Raw genomic sequence first — 19,116 nt, 5'->3', positions numbered from 1 at the left:
ATTGCTATAAATTCAGAGCTCTATTTGTGTACTTTCTCAGTAGTACTCAAAATGGGGACTATTAAGCTAAGTAAGCAATGTGCTTTCCAGACACCTATTAACGTTGCTGAATTATACTCAAAGCAGGCTTTATATTTGTTAATAAAGTAGAAGGGTGTGAAACAGGAGGAGAGAACATGTCAGTAACAAGTGAGTATTTTATATTGGAGCTTTCTCTTAGCTCTGAAGTTGAAAAGGATTTGAAGAGATCGTTCAGCTCATTGTCTTGCCTATAAATAGGTGATAATTTAAATCATCCTGGAAAAGTGTCAAGTTGTCCTCTTCTGGAAAATATGTAGGTAGAGAGTCTTGAAAATTATTCTTAGTTGCTCATCTCAGTGTTTAATTATTTTATATTAAGAAGGTTCCTCAAAGGATACCTGGGATAGTAACCCACTGTAGATTAAGTATAAGAGAATATCTTGATGGAAACACATCTTTAGACAAATTGTTACTCGCTGAATAAACTTTCTTAAAGAGACATAAGTGGCAATCATTTGGAGATATGTTCAGTTTCCTGACAAATATTTGACCCAAAATGGTAGAATGCCACTGATTCACAAAACTCTGTGCTGAATGCCTTCCTGTGGGGGTATTATGGGGAAAGATTTTGTGGCCAGTCAGAAGTACAAAACAAGTCAATTGTCTGAGATTAGGTCTAATGCATACTGTCTCCTAATTGGTTCTTTTCCAACTCAGAATAAATTAAACCAATCAGCAACTTTTTCTCTCTTGGGAGAATCATTCTAAGATTCTAACAGTCAACAACAGGAAAAACATCTGCAATGATGTCATAGACACACCTGATTCCAACCAGTTGCAGGTTTCCAATGTGCTTTCTATGAGAAAGTCAAGAGGGTGCCACTCCCTTCCAAGGATAATCCTAATCCCTGACTTCAACTTCTTGCTACCTATGCCATCTGTAAAGGTACCTATCCTTAGACATATTAGGTAGGTGGGGCTATTACATCCTTAAGACAACCTGAACTTTCCTTTCTTCTGCATCCTAAGAGGAAAGGATCAATTCTGAGTAAATATTTAGTGAATTCTTGACAAATCAAAAGCACTAATCTACTAAGCATTTTAGCCATTGACAGATGTATTTTCAAACCAAGGCATGTTCTGTCAGAAGACTACAAAAATATTACTACTTCAGGGTAATAGTCCTTCCTTTTATATATATGCACAAATACATGCATGTGTGTGTGCACATATGCATTTGAAGGTAAATATTTACCTGCTCCCGTTGTACGTCCTCGACTCCAGTCACTATATACTGAACCTCCTTCATGAGAGGCTCTCACCCGATACAGGTATTCTTAAACGGAAATAAGATGCAGCAAGATTAAAATAATACTCATATAGACTAATAAGGGACTGGCAGGGAGGGAAAGGGGGATGAATAAGAGACATGCAACATTTAATTTAGAGGACCTCCACATTACCTGTAAAAGGCTGGAGACCACCCTCGTAAACACTCTGCTCTTTTCCCTGGTAAACCAGAATGGAGTCATTTCCCCTGCAGTTAACAGCACTGTCAGTTGATAGGCATCCATCCAGATTGACTCTGACAGCACCGCTGGACACAGATGCCAAGTTAACGACAGCACCCCGTGTAAATTTAACATCCTTCATGCAACCACCGAAACCTAGCAAATAGTAAGGGATTAGTATCGCATAAAGGGCTTGAGTCATTAATTACCAATCATTTTTGTCCTCTGCAGTACTACATTTTGAGGAAGGGGGGTGGTTAGACACAATTGCTAGACTTTCAAGTCTTTCTTGGGAAACATTTTATGCCTCCTACTTTTTATCAAGCTAATTTGTTGCAAAGAAATATAGTTCTGTTATTTGGAAAACACATTCATGGATAATTCTAATTTAACTTCTGGTACTGAAAAAGTATTTATTTTACCTCTTTAGGCCCACATTTTCTAAATTCTGTTTCTTCCCATAAAAGAAAATTTAGGCAACTTCATATTATGGTAGGGGGATAGCCCCAAGTCTCCTAATTCTGAAAAATTAAGTGACTATATAAGTCAGTTTTAAATGCCAAAAGATAATATTTGAATTAGCATGATTATTCAATAAACTCATTGGGGAAAAATACACTCTGAGGATTTTATGCAGAATAGTCGGAGAGAGAACATAATTTCAAAATATATTAGAATCCTGAAATATTGCCATGAATTGCATAACAATCACTTCAGAGGTACAGAATTTAGCCCGAGTTACAGCAGCCTACGGAAGAGCTGTCACTACGCTCTATCGTTTTTCACAGAGTTCCATAATCTTGAATATACAAAATGGTCACCAGTTTTACATCCCCATTAGCATGACAGGGGCCAGCCTTCAGTGTTGGCAATAGCAACACCATGAGATTTCATGGAATGTGTCTTCTACACAGGTGACCTTAGAACACCCAGTGTGTGGTACCATTCTGTGAAGTTTAACAGAGAATGCGGATGAAATGAATTTAGAGTATTCGCCACTTTTTTGTTAGACAGCAAACAAAAAAGGCATCCAGTCAGCCAGGGAATAGCAGTGGCTTTGAATTACATGCTATTTTGTGAAAACAGAGATCAGCTCAGTGAAGTCTGGCAGTACTCTGCGCAGAAAACTGCACGAAATTGGGACAAACAGGACCTAGTTTGAGATTGCTGTAGCGTGCATGTTCTCTCTCTCTGAACAAAACACTGTAAAGTTTGAAAGGCCTCAAACACATGATCAGCTCTTTTCAAGATTAAAGCACAGCAGCAGGAAATGGAAATAAAATATAATGCAATGCATAACAGTAAAATAAGTTAATAGTAACAATGACCATATTGTTCTCCTCAGCATTTATATGATGTGCTATTATGCCTTCTAACACATTAAGTTGCAGCCTATTTCCTTTTAAATGTCTTTTACTATTATCCACATTTTTTTAATCCTGACTGATCAATACTGCTAGTCTATCTTAAACACACAGTAGACACTCAATAAGTTGGGTGAATTGAATTGAAAGCAACAAAACTCAATATAAAATCATTGACTGGCAAATTCAGAAGCTAAGAATTTTAATTTATTCAACAGTAGTAATTTTCTGATGGCACATAGCTGTAGTATCAAAATTCTCTGTACCCTAACTTCCCTACCAACAAAATGAGAACAGTGGAAGGGCAGCTTGGCAAACAAGTGCTGTTATAAAAAAATACTACATTATGTTTTGAGGGGTACATAGTTTTAGCTTTGCAGGATGAAAAGAGTTCTTCAGAGGGATGATGGTGATATCTACAAAACAGTGTGAATGTACATAATGCCACTAAACTGTACATTTAAAAATGGTTACAATGGTAAATTTTATGTTACCCATATTTTACCATAATGTTTTAAAAATTAAAAATTTAACAAAAACCATAATAAAAATTAATTCACAAGATGAAATTTTCAATTTGGGAAAGCCTAGGGAGATAAGTCTTTCTTCATTTTGGAGATGAAGAAAAAGGCCCAGAGAGTTAGTTATAAAATGAAGTTTGTAAGTAGAAATCCTCCTAAGGAAATGGTCCTCTGGCCCCAGGCCTTGGAGACTGCTGAGCTCTTGAAGCTGCTGAGCTCTAGTGCAGGGTCCTTCCAGTGGCATCCTTCTGGTGGCAACCAAAGAGTTCAGTTAATGTTGTCCCATGCTTTCAACTCTATATCACCAGAAATGCTCCCCAGCCACCTAAAACATTTGAATGGGATGTGAGGACAAGAGGAGAAAGGGGATGTTTGTGAGAGGAGTAGAAATGCCTTATTTTCTTACTCCACTACCCTTGTGAGAATCCAAAAAAATCCCCATCCATGCCACCACCCCTGGGCCTCTAAATGCCTAAAAGGTAGCCCAGAGCTCTAGGGCGACTAATCAGGAAAACATTAGCCTGTCTTCTAGGGAAGGCAATACTGCTGCAGGATGCTTGACTTGGCAGGTCAGCTAACTTTCAGCCCCCACTCCCTCCCTCTCCATGGAGGGGTTTGGGCAGAGCATTGCCTGTGAGACCACATGCCAGACCCAGGCATGCCCAACCTAGATGTAAATGATTATCCTCATTGATCATTCTAAGAAGATAAACTCTCATCATCCGAGCTGGCACATCTTCAGCAAATTATGTTGCCCAGCATTTCCAAAACAAGAAATACAATTAGTCTTGTATCTGATTTGGAGAAGATTACAATGTTAGTGTATTAAAAAAAAAAAGTAGTACTCATATGACCAAAAAATAGAGCTTCTGATGAAAAAAAAAGGTGCTAATTAAGAAGCAGAGGAAAGGAAAAAGGTTTTTCAGACAATTGATAGTGGGTTGAAAGAAATACATTAAGTGAACATGATTCGTTTTAACTGCAATTGACTATGTTCATGCTGCACCTCTGTATTGTGACTAGTCTCCCTGATCATCGTATAAAACATGCAGTTATTTATATAGATCAGTGTCTCTCAAAGCATCTAAGTCAGAATCTTAGGGGATAAGGGTCCCTAACATCTGTATTTTTAATAACCATTCCAGGTGATGTCAATGTATCTTGAATAGTAATAATAATAGCTAATTTTGACTTCCATGTTCCAGCTACCGTACATCAATATTTTTTCAGTGTTTTGAGAACCACTGATATGGATGCTACTACACTAATAAACATTTAATATTACTCATAAATAAAATACCTTCCAGTATCACAGACTTAGTCATAGCATGTAGGTAAAATTATTCCCTTTGGGTCTATGGCAATATTTTAAACTTCTGTTATTATCTTACAATTTCAGTTTTAACCATGTTTTTAGGACCATCAATAATAATGGGTTTAGGGGCAATTCAAAGAACAAGGCTGTATATGCAGGGTTTTTGTTTCTCATCTTCATTTTTTTTTTTTTTCCCAGAAGCAAACAGGATTAAGTAATCTCACTCATACAAAGGGTTTTCAAGTTCTTTCTAACCTCAGAAACCTGAAAACCTGGAGAAGTTCTTATACGAATGTAATATTTTTAGCTGCTGTTACACCTTAAGTGCCTTGAAAATGTCATTACTGTCTTACACCCCAGTTATTCATTAACTCCTTACTACTACCCTTCTAAAAGTCTCCTAAGAGCTTGCCATATATTTTCTATTCAAAGGCATTTAAATCTTTATGTACTTACCAAATAGGCAAAGACTGCTTCATGAAAATTTTAACCATTCAGGGTACATAGATTTTAAACTCCGTAAAGGACCTTTTCCACACCTGGAAGTGTGCTTGGTCCCATGCTGGAAGTTACTGTGCATTCCCCACTTTACAAAGGAGCATTGACCAATGCCCATAAAAGAGAGCATTGATTGTAATAAGGAGAGTTGACTTTATACCAGGCTGCCTGAGAGAGACTTAGTGTCTTTCTATCTGCTTACTAGCCTTGTGACCTTGGGAAAGTTACCTTCCTCTCTGTTCTTCAGTTTCCTCATCTGTAATGAGGATATAAATAATAATGCCTAACGCACTTGTTAGTAATAACTGACTCACCTATTCTCACGTAAGCTCTCAGAACCATGACTGCCACAAGAAATGATACACAGATTTTGTTAGCCTTTTCAAATTAATTATTTCTCTGATTACATTCAAACTTCTATGAGTTAACTTCTTACCTAAACTATAAGTAATGCACTTTTCCTTTCTCTTATGGTTACTGATAACCTACAATATATAGTATTTCACGAGTGTGTTTGGAAGTCAACCAAATACACCCCACATTTTTTTACACATGAAAGCTCTACTGAAAACCTATGGAGACAATTAGCATTTATGTCAAAGAAAGAAAAGGCAATGAATTGCATTGATCTTTTTTACTAGTTATGCATACCAACTTATTTTTTCATCTGTAAATACAAATAATGATCACTATCCAACATATGAGGAAATACATTTATATGAATTATATATAATTATATATTATATTCAATTATGTATGTATACACATATAGTCATATATAATTATATATCTCACATATAATTGCATTATATATATAAAATATGCATTATATAATATATACATATCATATAATGCATATAATAAATATATAAATTACAAATTTTTCCATATAAATATCATCTCTGGGAAGCACCTCAGGTACCTTATTTATAGTCAACATATTTATTGTAATATTTCTTCAATAAATAGTAATTAATATATGTATATATAATTATATACAACATACATAATTACATGTCACAATAATAATATGTATATTAATTACTATTTACCGAGGACATATTGAAATAAATATGCTGATTATAAATGATGGCATACTGTTAAGGGTAACACACAAAACTATTTGAAAAAGTGCTCCATTAGTTTTTAGGGTTTAAATTTCTCCAGAAAAAGGGGTGTTGTTGGGTGCTGCTTTTAGCCTGAATCTATTGCTATCTCTTGAAAAACAGAACCACCAAAATCTGTCAGCACTAGGGCTGTATGGATTTGTGAATTCCTCCAGATGGAACTTACCTTGTTCCAAACACAAATGTTGATAAGAGTTCAGCAGCTCCTGTGGGATTCCTCCCACATAAACCGGTGAATTCACCACCAGTGGCTGGGCTCCGGACTCCGATGCGTGCTTCATCAGTCCATTCATACTTGTTGATATGAAAGAGCCTTCCTTTTTAATAATGACTTTATTCCACTTTCCATTACAATAGGCTAGCCCCAGCAATAGATCCACTTGTGTAAAGGCAAGGCTGGTATTTAACCGGAAGCTCAATATTCCACTTTTCAGCTCCATCTGTATTTTATATTAAAAAAGAAAGTAGGTATATAAAAAGGCGGCAGAAGGGCAGTTTGGGAGAGAGCAGAAGGACAATTTCTTGAAGAAAAGTAAAACAGTTCCCTGAAAGCACTCTATAGAAATGTGTCACTTTACCCTAAGTTTCTGCTTAGGAACATGGGAAATCCTTTTCAAGCTTATAGCTGACATGAAGAATGTTGTATTGATGTAAACAAATTCATATCTAGTAATGATTAGATGATGTGATGCAATGTTATGTAGACCTAAGGTTTATTTTTGCTGCAACATAGTTAAAAGTTTAAACCCCTGTGTAAGTGACTGAATGACTGAAGAGAACAGAACAGTTTGAACTATGACTCTTTGAATTTTTAGAAAATGAGAAAATACTACTTCATGTATCAATTTAATTTGGGGGAAAATATGACAAGACAATAAGAAAATGAAATGTCAAGCTTGATTAAGCTTATTTTAACTGGCTAGTGAACTCAATTTCAAATTTGTAAGACATATTTTGATTCAATAGTTCAGTTTTATTCTAAATCTTTAACATAATTGCTTCTATGTATATTCTGTTAGATGACTGTACCATTTTCTAATGTGAACATATTTAACCCAAATTTTTATAGTAAAAAATAAGTTCATAGATTTTCCTTCAAAATGTCTCATAATTATTTTACCTAATATATTTTTACTTTGTTAGAAACGTGTCAGTGACCATAGGATATTTAAAATCTTGAGATCAGTTGTGTTAAGTAAAACAAATTAAATCATGCCAGACGCAAACTACTAATTTTTCCATGAAAGTATCATCTTCAGGAAGGACCTCAGGTAAGCAATTGTTCATTTGTCTATCTGCTTATTCAATAAATACCGAGTCTCTTACAATGTGCCATATACCTGCTGCTCTAAGGTAAACACTGCTCCTAAGAGTCATGCTGTCTAGTAGCAGAGGCAAACATGTGGGAGCAATACTACAATCAAGACAGGAAAGGGGTAAAGTGAAAGCAGAGAACAGAGAAGGCTTTTTGCTCCCTGGAAGTTGGGAAAGGTTTAAAGTAAGATTTTAGAAAGTATATCAGATTCATGGAGGGTCCACGACATGAGAACATCAGGTTTAGAGAAAGGCACCAACTTAGGTAAGACAAAGGGTACATATGGAGGTGGGAGCTGAGGTAGTGTCTTGCCAGCTATGTAGAAGCCAGATTTTAAAGGACTTTCAGTGATAGGAGGGTCTGGTATGGAAAGAGTGTTTGGTGTCTGTCTGAAACCATAACTCATATTCTTTCCACTATTACCTTGCACTAAAAGCTTACCTTGCCAGAAATAAGAAGTACATACTGAAAACAAAATCTCGACTACAATTCAGGAAATGCGTTAGGAAATCCATTTAATTGTGAAAACATATTGAGAGTCATTAAAATAAGGATAATGATGATGCTGATGAAAGGGAAGACTCAATCTAAGAAGTATTTGTAAAAGCAACTCATAAGGACCTGGTAAAAAGGTAAATGAGTTAGATGAACGAAAGAGAAATTAAGAAGACCTCTCATCTTTTTTGGGTAAGTAGGAGAGTGTTCTGCCATCATTACGTTATGAAAAGCATTTGAAAGAAAGGCTGAGGGTTGTTGTTGACAAGGAGGAGGGGGGAGTTCATTTTAGATATATTGAGTTTGAAATGCTTATAAAACATCCAGATGAAACTCTTTTTGAGGAAGTCAAACATAAAGATATGCAGTTTGGGGATGGCCCAATAAAATGGAGAAAATACATCACAAAATAAATAAGATTATTCAGTGAGTGTAAAAAGACTGAGATGAAAGGGAAAAGATTAGTGTCCTCAGCAAGACTAATGTTTTAAAGGTACAGCATAGTAGAAAACAGTTCTTTTAAGTGACAATGATCTCCTTAAAGAAGCTAAGAGAACTTGATGACATTACGAGAAACTAGTATTTTGGAAAATCAGTAGGGAAGAATAAGAAAAAAAAAAAAAAAACAGAGAATAGCAGAAAAAGAATAAATAAGATAAGAAATAAAAATCATTGGACTAGGAAATGCGGGGATCATTGACCACTTTAGAAAAGTGATTTTGTAGGAAGGTGCGGTAGTGGCAGGAACCTAATGTACAGTCATTTTAGGAACTGAAGTGAGATGAAAAAGTGGCAATAACAATAGTAGCCGCTTTCAATGCACTTGACCGTGAAGGTAAGGAAAAGTACAGTGGAGGAGGCTTCATAGACCAAAGAAAACACACTAAGGAAAATAAATTTCAATCATTCCACGTATTGAGGGAAAAGAGCCAATTGAGAGGGAATAGTTGAACATACAAAGAGGGAAGACTGTCGAACAAGTTCTTGCAGAAGAAGGGATAGAATCTAGGATGATGGTAGACATATTTTCTTTCATTGTAAGCATAGTAATTGTTCATTTGTTCCCCTGAGTCAGTAGAGAGTTAAATTTGGCTTGCCTCAAATACAGTCAAGTTGATAGATAGAGAGATTGAAAATTGAATATGTACGCTTGTTTTTATCAGGAGAGTGTGGGACTACCTGACGACATTCAGGTTATAGTGTTTCTAGATCCTAAGATTCTTTTTCTTTCACTTTCTACATCTAAAATACATTAGAAAATCCTGTAAACAATAGATATTGTTTAATAAAAGAATTGGAGAGCTCTCAACAAGTTCTCATGCCCGTATTAGTTTTCCTATGGTGTTTAGCAATCTAGCTACTAGAACTGGAGGTGGCTAGACTGATTGATCAAGGTTTGTGAAGTCCAATACAAGATACAAAATCAGGGCGTTGGTGGAAATACTGTCGAAGAAATACATTATAGTGGCTCAGGTAAGGAGTGAGTTAACTAGAAAGTGGGCTGATAGTCAATGGTGTCAATGCCTTGGTGAACTTAATGAGAGACTGAGAGAGCTAGAGGGATATGAGGTTATATTTTGAGGTTTAAGGTTTTGGCAATGGAAACATTCTGAGTTTATCAAGTTCCAGGGGATAACCACGCATACTGAAGTAAGTCAGTATAATAGAAAGAGTTGTTGAGGGGTAATCTGTGAGCAGCCTCAGTCCTCAGATATGGCAGACTGCAATGTACGGTTATGAAAGACTGCTTCCTTTACAGTTGCATGGGAAGTGTTAAAAGAAAGCCAAGCACATAGTGGGCACTCAGTATATATTAATGTAAGTGTATTGATTTTTTTTGTTTGTTTGTTTTGAGACAGAGCTCTCTTGCCCAGGCTGGAGTGCAGAGGTGCAATCACAGGTCACTGCAGCCTTAGACTCCCAGTCTTCAGCAATCCTTGCCTCAGCCTCGTAAGTAGCTAGAACTAGTCACAGTGCCTGGATAATTTTTTACTTTTATTTTTATTTTTGCAGACAAAGCGTCTCACTACATTGCCCAGGCTGGTCTCAAACTACTGGCCTCAAGCTATCCTCTGGTAATCCCAGGCCTCTAAAAGTGCTGGAATTATAGGAGCGAGCCACTGTACCCAGTCTTAATTTTTTATTTTTTATTTTTTTAGTAAAGTTACTTAAAGTTAACAGTATTATTTAATACAGTAACAAAGCAATGAATGGAGGAAGGTGGAGGGTGGAAGCGTGGCATAGTAAGGCGTATAGACCTCCAGTGCAGGCATATGGTCCTCAAGAGGAGGAGCCAAATGGTAAATAATCTTTGTATCCTCCACAGTATATGCACATGTAGATGACTCAGCGATGCTCAGTGAAGGTCACCACAGCATGAGCTCATTCACATGTTCACTCATTCATTCATTCAACAACATTGGATAACATGATAATTGCTAAGGCTTAGGCACTGAGGATACAACTATAAAGTTGTAGTCCTTGGATTCACAGACATTACGTTTCAGAGAAAGAAGCCAACAATACACAAGAGGACAAATAAATATTTAAAGAATCAGAAATTTTAATAAATACTACGAAGGGATAAATTTCCATTTCCCTTCTTAGCAATATTGGCATTGTATATACTAGGAATGTAAAAAAAAAAAAAAGTGAACATATCTTAGACTTTTAAAATCACCAAGACTTGTATTTAATTGTCTATTTGTCTAGAAATCAAGAATCTAAGGGTAAGATGTTCATATTTTTCTCCTATTTCTATGCTAGTTCTTTAAAACAACTTTTAAGAATTAACATTTTTAATAACATACTTAACAGTGGTATCAGATTAATGATTAAAGACAAGGAAAAGCAGTTACAATTGCCCATTGTATTTAGAGAAATGTATAAAAATGTTTATAGCAGTTTTATTCATTGTAGCAAAACATGGGAACAACCAATACATCACTGGTAAGAGAAGAGAAATACTACACAACCAAGAAAATGTATACCTATGTGGACACATAAATGACTCAGAAACAATGTTGAGTGCTAAAGAGAGAGTATAAAACAAATTTTATAAATTTCAAAAGCAAGAATTTGTAGGCATTCATTAGGTGTTCAAACTATAAAAATGCATGTGAATAACAAACACAAAATTCTGATTACATATAACATCTAAAAGGAGATGGAAGCAGGACAGGAAAGACTTTATAGATAGACCAAAAATGATAATATTTAGTTATCAGATGTGGTGGCAGATTCAGGAGTGTTCACTGTATCATTATACTTTATTATCTATATGTCATATGAAAAATATATAATATATATTCTTTTGAAACTCATATCAAAGGATAGTGAGGGAAATAGTGTTTTTCATATCTTAAGGTACTAAATTGGATTTTCTTAATTCCTTATATCTAGTCTGATTTCTTAAAATGATAATTGTTATAATTATCATTTTAAAAAATTACTAGGATAATAAAATACAAAATATTTCACAGGACTTCCAAACTAAAAATGACTTTGGGAAAAAAAAGAAAACAAATGTGAATTTGTAAAGAAACCCCAATTAAGTGTAATGCCAACACATGGTTTATTTATTTTATAGTTGGGTCTGATATTTTAAAGTAATTTTAATCAAAGTAATTTACATACAGCAAGAAAATCAGGTCCATCTTTGTTATAAACGAAAAGAAGCAATCCATTTAATTGGTCAGTTCTGAACTTAAAGGAAATCTCAAAGTTCATTCCACCATGAAACATATATGGATGAAGTTCCAGGAACCCTTTAAAGATATAAAACATGCACATGTTAGCATGTGTAACACAACATTGTCAGCATTGTAAGGGTGATAAGAAACTCTAGGACACATTCTGCCACTGAGTAAATCTCACAAAAGAAGATGCAAATCAATGTTAAGAAATCCCTTTTTTAATTGTGCAGAAGTGACAGAAAGACTTAGATATATTAAGAAAGACTTTGATAGATATTATACTTTTTAAGAGGAAGAAATTTGCTCTGATATTATACTTTCTAAAGAGGAAGAAATTTGCTCTCTAAATCATTGGTTGTCTGCATCATGTATGATTATTACTGTTTTAGGTAAGTATTAACAATAGGTAGTTTGCATTGACTAAAAGAAACTCAGAATGACCTTGATGAAAACAGAACAATAAAAAAAGTGCAGATTATATTATTAATATCATATGCCTTTTTGTGCTGAAGGCAGTTTAAGCAACTTAGTAACCAACCAACTTAGCTATAAATGTAGGAGGCAGAGATGGGTTTTTATTTGATGAACAAGCCAGGTATTCCAAGCCACTATCATCCCTCTCCCCTTCCCCTGGGTGGAAGTCTCTGCTCTGATCAGGCAGAGACTCAGTGTTTGTGTCCGGGGTAAGCTACAGACACACCTCCCCTTTCATTGTAGCCTTTTGAGCAATGGCAGGGATAGTGGTTCTAGTCTCCAGCTCTCTCTCAATGGCCTACTACACATTGCTTAGCCGAGAATTAACTCTTAAGAACATTGTTCTTCTACATAATGAGATAAATAGGTATTTGTGGATTAACCTAGTAAACAAAACTCTTTGAAACATCTTTCTGAGTGCATTCTAAGTACACATCTCTAACTGCATTCTAGTTTCCAAACAACTGACTTGCAAATGGACATTGGTAATGTTAACATATGTAAATCAAGAACTGCATGGGCTACCAGAGATATTATACATGGATGTATACTTATGAGTCTTATAATTTATATTGCATATTCAGACATCAAGAATATATTTGTGTGCACCATTGGAATAACTAGGTATTTCTGTGATACTAGGTTCATATGAGGTCAAGTTAATCAAACAGGAGAGATGAAATTATACAAAGGATAGAACATAGATTTTAAGTGAACACTCATGTCTTTTTTAGAGCATTACCTGCTCCTAGGAACTGAGCTCCCTCATTTAATGAAGCAGGGCATCCCTCCCAGCTGTTATACACGTTGATTTGTTCTTCAGAACTCTGCCAATCCAGAGGTTCCCAAATAGCCGACGGACTGTAATTCTTCATAAAATGTACATCCTTGAGACAGCCCACAAAACCCTTTTGGATTATCTCTGTAGGAGTTTATAGATATCAAGAAATATGTATTTTGAAAGATTCTTTTCAAGCAATTAATTTTATGTGCCATTAAAATCAAAGAAATAGGCACTAGCTCTCACCACTATTTACTGCAAGCCTCTTAATGATTCACGTAAACACCACACCATCAGCTATAGTAAATGATAGCAATTATAATGTTTAGCACTGGTTCTAACCCATCATATCTACAGAAACAGATGTTTATGCAGAAACCTTGGTTTTGCAGTAGCAAGAGTATTGCCTTTTCAACTAACACAGAAAATTCATCTGCCACTAGCCTCAAAGATAAAGTACTATAACTTTAAAAGTTAGATTTGAAGGGAGTGTTTCTATTTAATATGTAGTTTGTAGTTTAGATTCCTCATCTATGAACCAGTCTGTTACTGAAGTAAATCAATAATTTGGTTTCATTTTTTGGAAATGTATATAGTGTTGACGTTGAATGTGGAACTCTCCAGACCAGGTGGATGTGGGGTTCATAAATAAAGTGAATAGGGTGATAACAGAAGGTTGAGACAGAAAATGTGCAAATGAGTGATTTAGAGAAAAAGCAAGAAAAAAATCAAGAGGAGGAGAAGGCACACTGAAGTCGAATTTCACACAGCCACCTCCTTTCCTATGAGGGCAAAGCTTAGTTTTCAGCTTTGAGTTTATGAGAGTTTTATAAGGCCAATTTACATAGGACAAAGTAAAATTGTTCATTCATAATGGAGATGTGTCCTTTACAGGAAGGGTACTTAGTATCAGGATATTCTCTCCTTCTAGTACCTGAAAATACTATTTCCCAGAAGGGCAAAAAACAAAGGCTGTGTGTGTGTGTGTGTGTGTGTGTGCACGTGCACGCACTAGAGGGACTTCTCTATCAGTCTCAAGTAGTTGAATGAAAACCCTGTCTAATCTAGAGACATTTCTGAGGAGGTAACGATAATCAGCCTTGAGAATTCAATTATACCCTTCTCCTAAATTTGATGAACACTTTCTATTCCTTTTGATCTTCATCATGATTCCCTGAAGACTACAACCCATGAACAAATTATACTTCTCTGGGTCCTAGCTTATTTGTAATATTTATGTAGTTATATTTTAACTTCCTGGGAGAGACTTGGAAGCACCCTGTGATTCTTAATGAGGACTTGGGAAACAATCCTAGAATTATTAGCATTTGCGTTTGAAGGATGATATTTTTTCCTACCTAAGGTTAATTCCATTCATGTTCGTTTTAATTAGTTGCATTTTAGAATATGTTCTTGTGCTCTTGTTCCAAAAATATGAGAATCACTTTGTCTATAGCTCAATTATAGCACTTACGGCATTAGGTCGGAATTACTTGTTCATACGCCTGTGACCTCTATTGTGATAAAGACCACATTTTATTCATCTATGAATATCTAGGGATTGGTTTAGTGCCTATCACATAGTATTCAGGGAATGTTCTGCACCCTATTTAGAGTATAAATCAAGCTCGTAGTTTTCCATTTCTGTGTTGTTTCACATTCAATTTAAAATCTTACAAAAAACGATGCATAAGTCCTAAAATAACATACCTTTGACTGAAAGTATTATAATTCATTTCAGCAAAAGTTTTAATGAATTCCTTTTATATATCAAGAACTGGGTACTAACAATATAAATACAAGTCATATGGAATACATGGTTCCTTTAAAAAAAAGAGAGAGAGAGACCTAAAGGAAATTTTTGGCACTTTAATATAGAAAATATAGCATGAAGTAGAACATAATACTTACTCTTACTTTAAAATAATGTAAACTGGTTCTATTCTAAGTTTGGATGACAATATATAATATACCTTACTAAACTCACCAGAATCCTTCCTGAGGATGGTATAACTTTGCGGCAGCCCTCCCAGAAAGACTCCTGTGTTATCTCCAATAACGGTACTACCATTCAGGATGGCAGAGGAACCTAGAGAATAGGAGATGAGAAACACACCTTCACCAGGATACTCTATTTTTACTAACTCATCAAATAATAAAATCCTTCACCAGCCTTCGGGATACTACTCTCTTGGTTCTCCTCTCTCCTCATTGCCTGTTCATTACTTTTCTTCATTGGCTCTTCCTCAACAACCCAGCATCATGACGTTGGAATGATCCAGACTGCCTCCGTCTCAGGCCTCTTCCTTTCTCTACCCATAGGGACCCCCTAAGTACTCTAGAGGGATGAATAGTGGGCTGGGTTCCAGTATGAACTACCAGGGCCAAAGGCCAGGGTAACCTGGTTTTCTGACTGTGTGGCATAACAATGGAAATCCCTATTCATATTTCTAATGCCCACCTTCTTTGAGAGGAGAGGCAAAGCTATTTGTGTTTGTTTTTCCAGAGCCTAATCCACTCCAATTAGCCCTACTTACATCTGTTCCCTTGGCTTTCAATACCATCCTTTGCTGGAAGTTCTGACCTCAGAACTCAGACTTGTTTCTTGATCAGCCTGCCTGATATCTCCCCGTGGATGTCTCAGAAATCTCAGCCTTAACATGTTAACAAGTGAACTTTGAACGTCTCTCTCCAAACCTGCTTCTCCCACAATCGTGCACTCCCTGGTTTTGGCAGCTGCATTCTTCCAGTTGCCTGAGACCCAAACCTGACAGGCTTGCTCTACATTAATGGCCAGTAAACTCTGTCAAAGACCAGATAGTGTCTTTGTAGACTATTCTGACTCAAGCAGCCATAGATAATACATCAATGAATGGGTGTAGTTGTGCTCCAATAAAACTTTACAAAGACAGGCATGAACTAGATTTAGACCATGATGATAGTTTACCAACCCCTATTCTGCCTCAATCTCATCATCAAATCCTGTTAATTTGACATTCACAATATAACCAGAATCTGAATACTTCTTATTATATCTTCAATTATCACCCTTGCTCAGGTCTCCATGATTTCTTGTCTGAATTAATACAGAGTTACTGCAGAAGCCTATTAACTGATCTCCATGCTTTCACCCTCATTCCCCTTATAATTTATTCTCAAAAGAGCAGCTAGTGTGATCCTTTTAAAGAAAGCAGTCATATCATGTCATTCTTCCCTCAAAATCCTTCAACAGTTTCCTTCTTTCACAGTAAAAGTCCACAAGGTCCCATATGATCTAATCTCTAATGGCCTCTGTGATCTTATGTCCTGTCATTAGCCCTTTCACACCCTCTTTCCCACACTGGCCTTCTTGTCGTTCCTTGACATGCCACATGTAGTGTGCTCTCACCTCAGGGCCCTGATACTTGCTGGCCTCTCAACCCAAAGCATCCTCTTCCTGGATATTTACATGGTTTGCCTCTTTGTCCCTTCAGGTCTCTGCTCAAATGTCACCTCATCAGAGAGACCTTTTCTTTCTTTTTTTTTTTTTTTTAATTATACTTTAAGTTCTAGGGTACATGTGCACAACGTGCAGGTTTGTTACTTATGTATACATATGCCATGTTGGTGTGCTGCATCCATTAACTCGTCATTTACATTAAGTATATCTCCTAATGCTATCCCTCCCCCTCCTCCCACCCCACAACAGGCCCCTGTGTGTGATGTTCCCCTTCCTGTGTCCAAGTGTTCTCATCGTTAATATCCACCTATGAGTGAGAACATGTGGTGTTTAGTTTTTCGTCCTTGAGATAGTTTGCTGAGAATGATGGTTTCCAGCTTCATCCATGTCCCTACAAAGGACATGAACTGGCGTGAGATGTATCTCATTGTGGTTTTGATTTGCATTTCTCTGATGGCGAGTGATGATGAGCATTTTTTCATGTGTCTGGCTGTATAAATCTCTTCTTTTGAGAAGCGTCTGTTCATATCCTTTGTCCACTTTTTGATGGGGTTGTTTTTTTCTTGTAAATTTGTTTGAGTTCTTTGTAGATTTTGAATATTAGCCCTTTGTCAAATGAGTAGTTTGCAAAAATTTTCTCCCATTCTGTAGGTTGCCTGTTCACTCTGATGGTAGTTTCTTTTGCTGTGCAGAAGCTCTTTAGTTTAATTAGATCCCATTTGTCAACTTTGGCTTTTGTTACCATTACTTTTGGTGTTTTAGACATGAAGTCCTTGCCCATGCCTATGTCCTGAATGGTATTGCCTAGGTTTTCTTCTAGGGTTTTTATGGTTTTAGGTCTAACATTTAAGTCTCTGATCCATCTTGAATTAATTTTTGTATAAGGTGTAAGGAAGGGATCCAGTGTCAGCTTTCTACATGTGGCTAGCCAGTTTTCCCAGCACCATTTATTAAATAGGGAATCCTTTCCCCATTTCTTGTTTTTGTCAGGTTTGTCGAAGATCAGATGGTTGTAGATGTGTGGTATTATTTCTGAGGGTTCTGTTCTGTTCCATTGGTCTATATCAGAGAGACCTTTCTTAACACACACACCCACACACACCCGCACATATACCCACACACAACTTTCCCTCTCATCTTGCTTTTTCATTCTCAGAATTTATCGCCACTTGATATTTGTTTAAATTTATTTTTTCTGTATTTTGCTACCCCATTCCTGCCCAAAAATGTAAGTTTTACAGTGTTCTCTGTGCTCCTTGTATCCAGAGTGCCTAGAACAATACCTGAAACATAATAGGTACTGATTAAAATGATATATTTCCTGAATGATTTAATAAAAGCCTGCATCATTATACGGGTACAGTGACACATATAATTACATAAATGTGGCAGATAGGGTAGGCTGGAGCAAAAACTAAAATGTGAAAAAAACAGGATGTGTGTCCCAAGAATGCTTCCTGTCAACTGTGTAAGTTAGGAAAAAATATTCACTTTTTTTCTCAGCACTGGTTTCCTCATCTCCAAATGCAGGCAAAAACTGCTTTCCTCTACTTTCCTTGCTTTATGGAAGTCAAAAGTTACATGAGAGAACATAACTAAAGGTCCATGCAAATTGTAGAGAACTGTAAAAGACATAGGTAACTTAGACATAGGTGACTTCATTCTTTTCTTTCTTTCTTTTTTGTTTTTTAACTAAAGACCTTCATGGATGAAAAACTGGTTGCTAGACTTCATTATTTTAGGAGCATCCCAAAGGCAAATTCAACAGCAATATAGATGAAATTGAGTAGAAATGATGGTGAAATAAGGATGTAGGAATATAAACAACAGAAAAGTATGGCAACACCAACATATTAACAGGGCTATTTATACATATCAAAAATTACTTACCCGTATATATCCCATCAAGAGTGATTTGGCCAAAAGCCTGATGCCTAATAGCAATTATTTCATGCCATTTTCCATCACTATATTGTTTACCATGATCATTAGTTGTAGTTACTTCCACTGGTGACCCCTTAAGGGAATGAATGAATAAATAAATGTTTATATACACATATCTACACATAAACACACACTTATATGTTTGTTATAAACCAATTTACAGGTTTCAAAATTATGATCCTGATACAAGCATGCATACATTTCAAACAGAACTCAAAATTAAAGTTGATGTCTAGCATCATTTTGGCTTCCCTGCGATGTATTAATACTTCCCTGAGCACCACAGTGCACAGATCTGTAAAGGTCTCATCTTTGCAATAAGAATTTCTTACAAAACCACTTGCATTTTCTGATGAATATAGCTATTCATCAGAAAGGTAAAGAATTTTCTATTCTAAAATTTTAGACTTTACTTTTCATGGTGTAAATATGAAAAAGAAGAGAAGAATTTAAAACTAACAAAATCCCACTCAAAATGAGTTCTGAAGATAGAGAGATGTCAGACAAGTCATTCTTATCTTCACAAAACTATCAATAACAAACGGGAATGACATTCACCTTAAAAGCTAGTCAGTTATGATACATTAAACATAAGGGTGGAGTTAAACATAATACA

At 36.0% G+C, this 19,116-nt stretch overlaps 1 protein-coding gene and 1 long non-coding RNA gene across 2 annotated transcripts in view; one reads left to right on the top strand and one right to left on the bottom strand.

Annotated features, from left to right (window-relative positions):
• The window catches only part of USH2A (usherin), an 825,608-nt gene that overhangs the window by 466,186 nt on the left and 340,306 nt on the right, over positions 1 to 19,116 (bottom strand). The window contains exons 22-28 of the mRNA XM_030936493.1: positions 18,447 to 18,573; positions 15,105 to 15,206; positions 13,079 to 13,258; positions 11,804 to 11,934; positions 6,524 to 6,797; positions 1,485 to 1,688; positions 1,277 to 1,357 (exon numbers count right to left, since the gene is read on the bottom strand). Of these exons, the coding sequence (XP_030792353.1) occupies positions 1,277 to 1,357; positions 1,485 to 1,688; positions 6,524 to 6,797; positions 11,804 to 11,934; positions 13,079 to 13,258; positions 15,105 to 15,206; positions 18,447 to 18,573 (1,099 nt within the window). The remainder of the gene's footprint in view (positions 1 to 1,276; positions 1,358 to 1,484; positions 1,689 to 6,523; positions 6,798 to 11,803; positions 11,935 to 13,078; positions 13,259 to 15,104; positions 15,207 to 18,446; positions 18,574 to 19,116) is intronic.
• On the top strand, positions 856 to 15,301 carry LOC115899178. The gene is made up of 3 exons (XR_004058873.1): positions 856 to 990; positions 7,501 to 7,628; positions 15,108 to 15,301. It is a non-coding gene; the product is annotated as an uncharacterized LOC115899178 (long non-coding RNA).

Source organism: Rhinopithecus roxellana, chromosome 8, assembly GCF_007565055.1.
Source record: "Rhinopithecus roxellana isolate Shanxi Qingling chromosome 8, ASM756505v1, whole genome shotgun sequence".
NCBI lineage: Eukaryota > Metazoa > Chordata > Mammalia > Primates > Cercopithecidae > Rhinopithecus > Rhinopithecus roxellana.
Note: the sequence above shows the minus strand (reverse complement) of the source record. Positions and strands in the feature narration are given on the sequence as shown.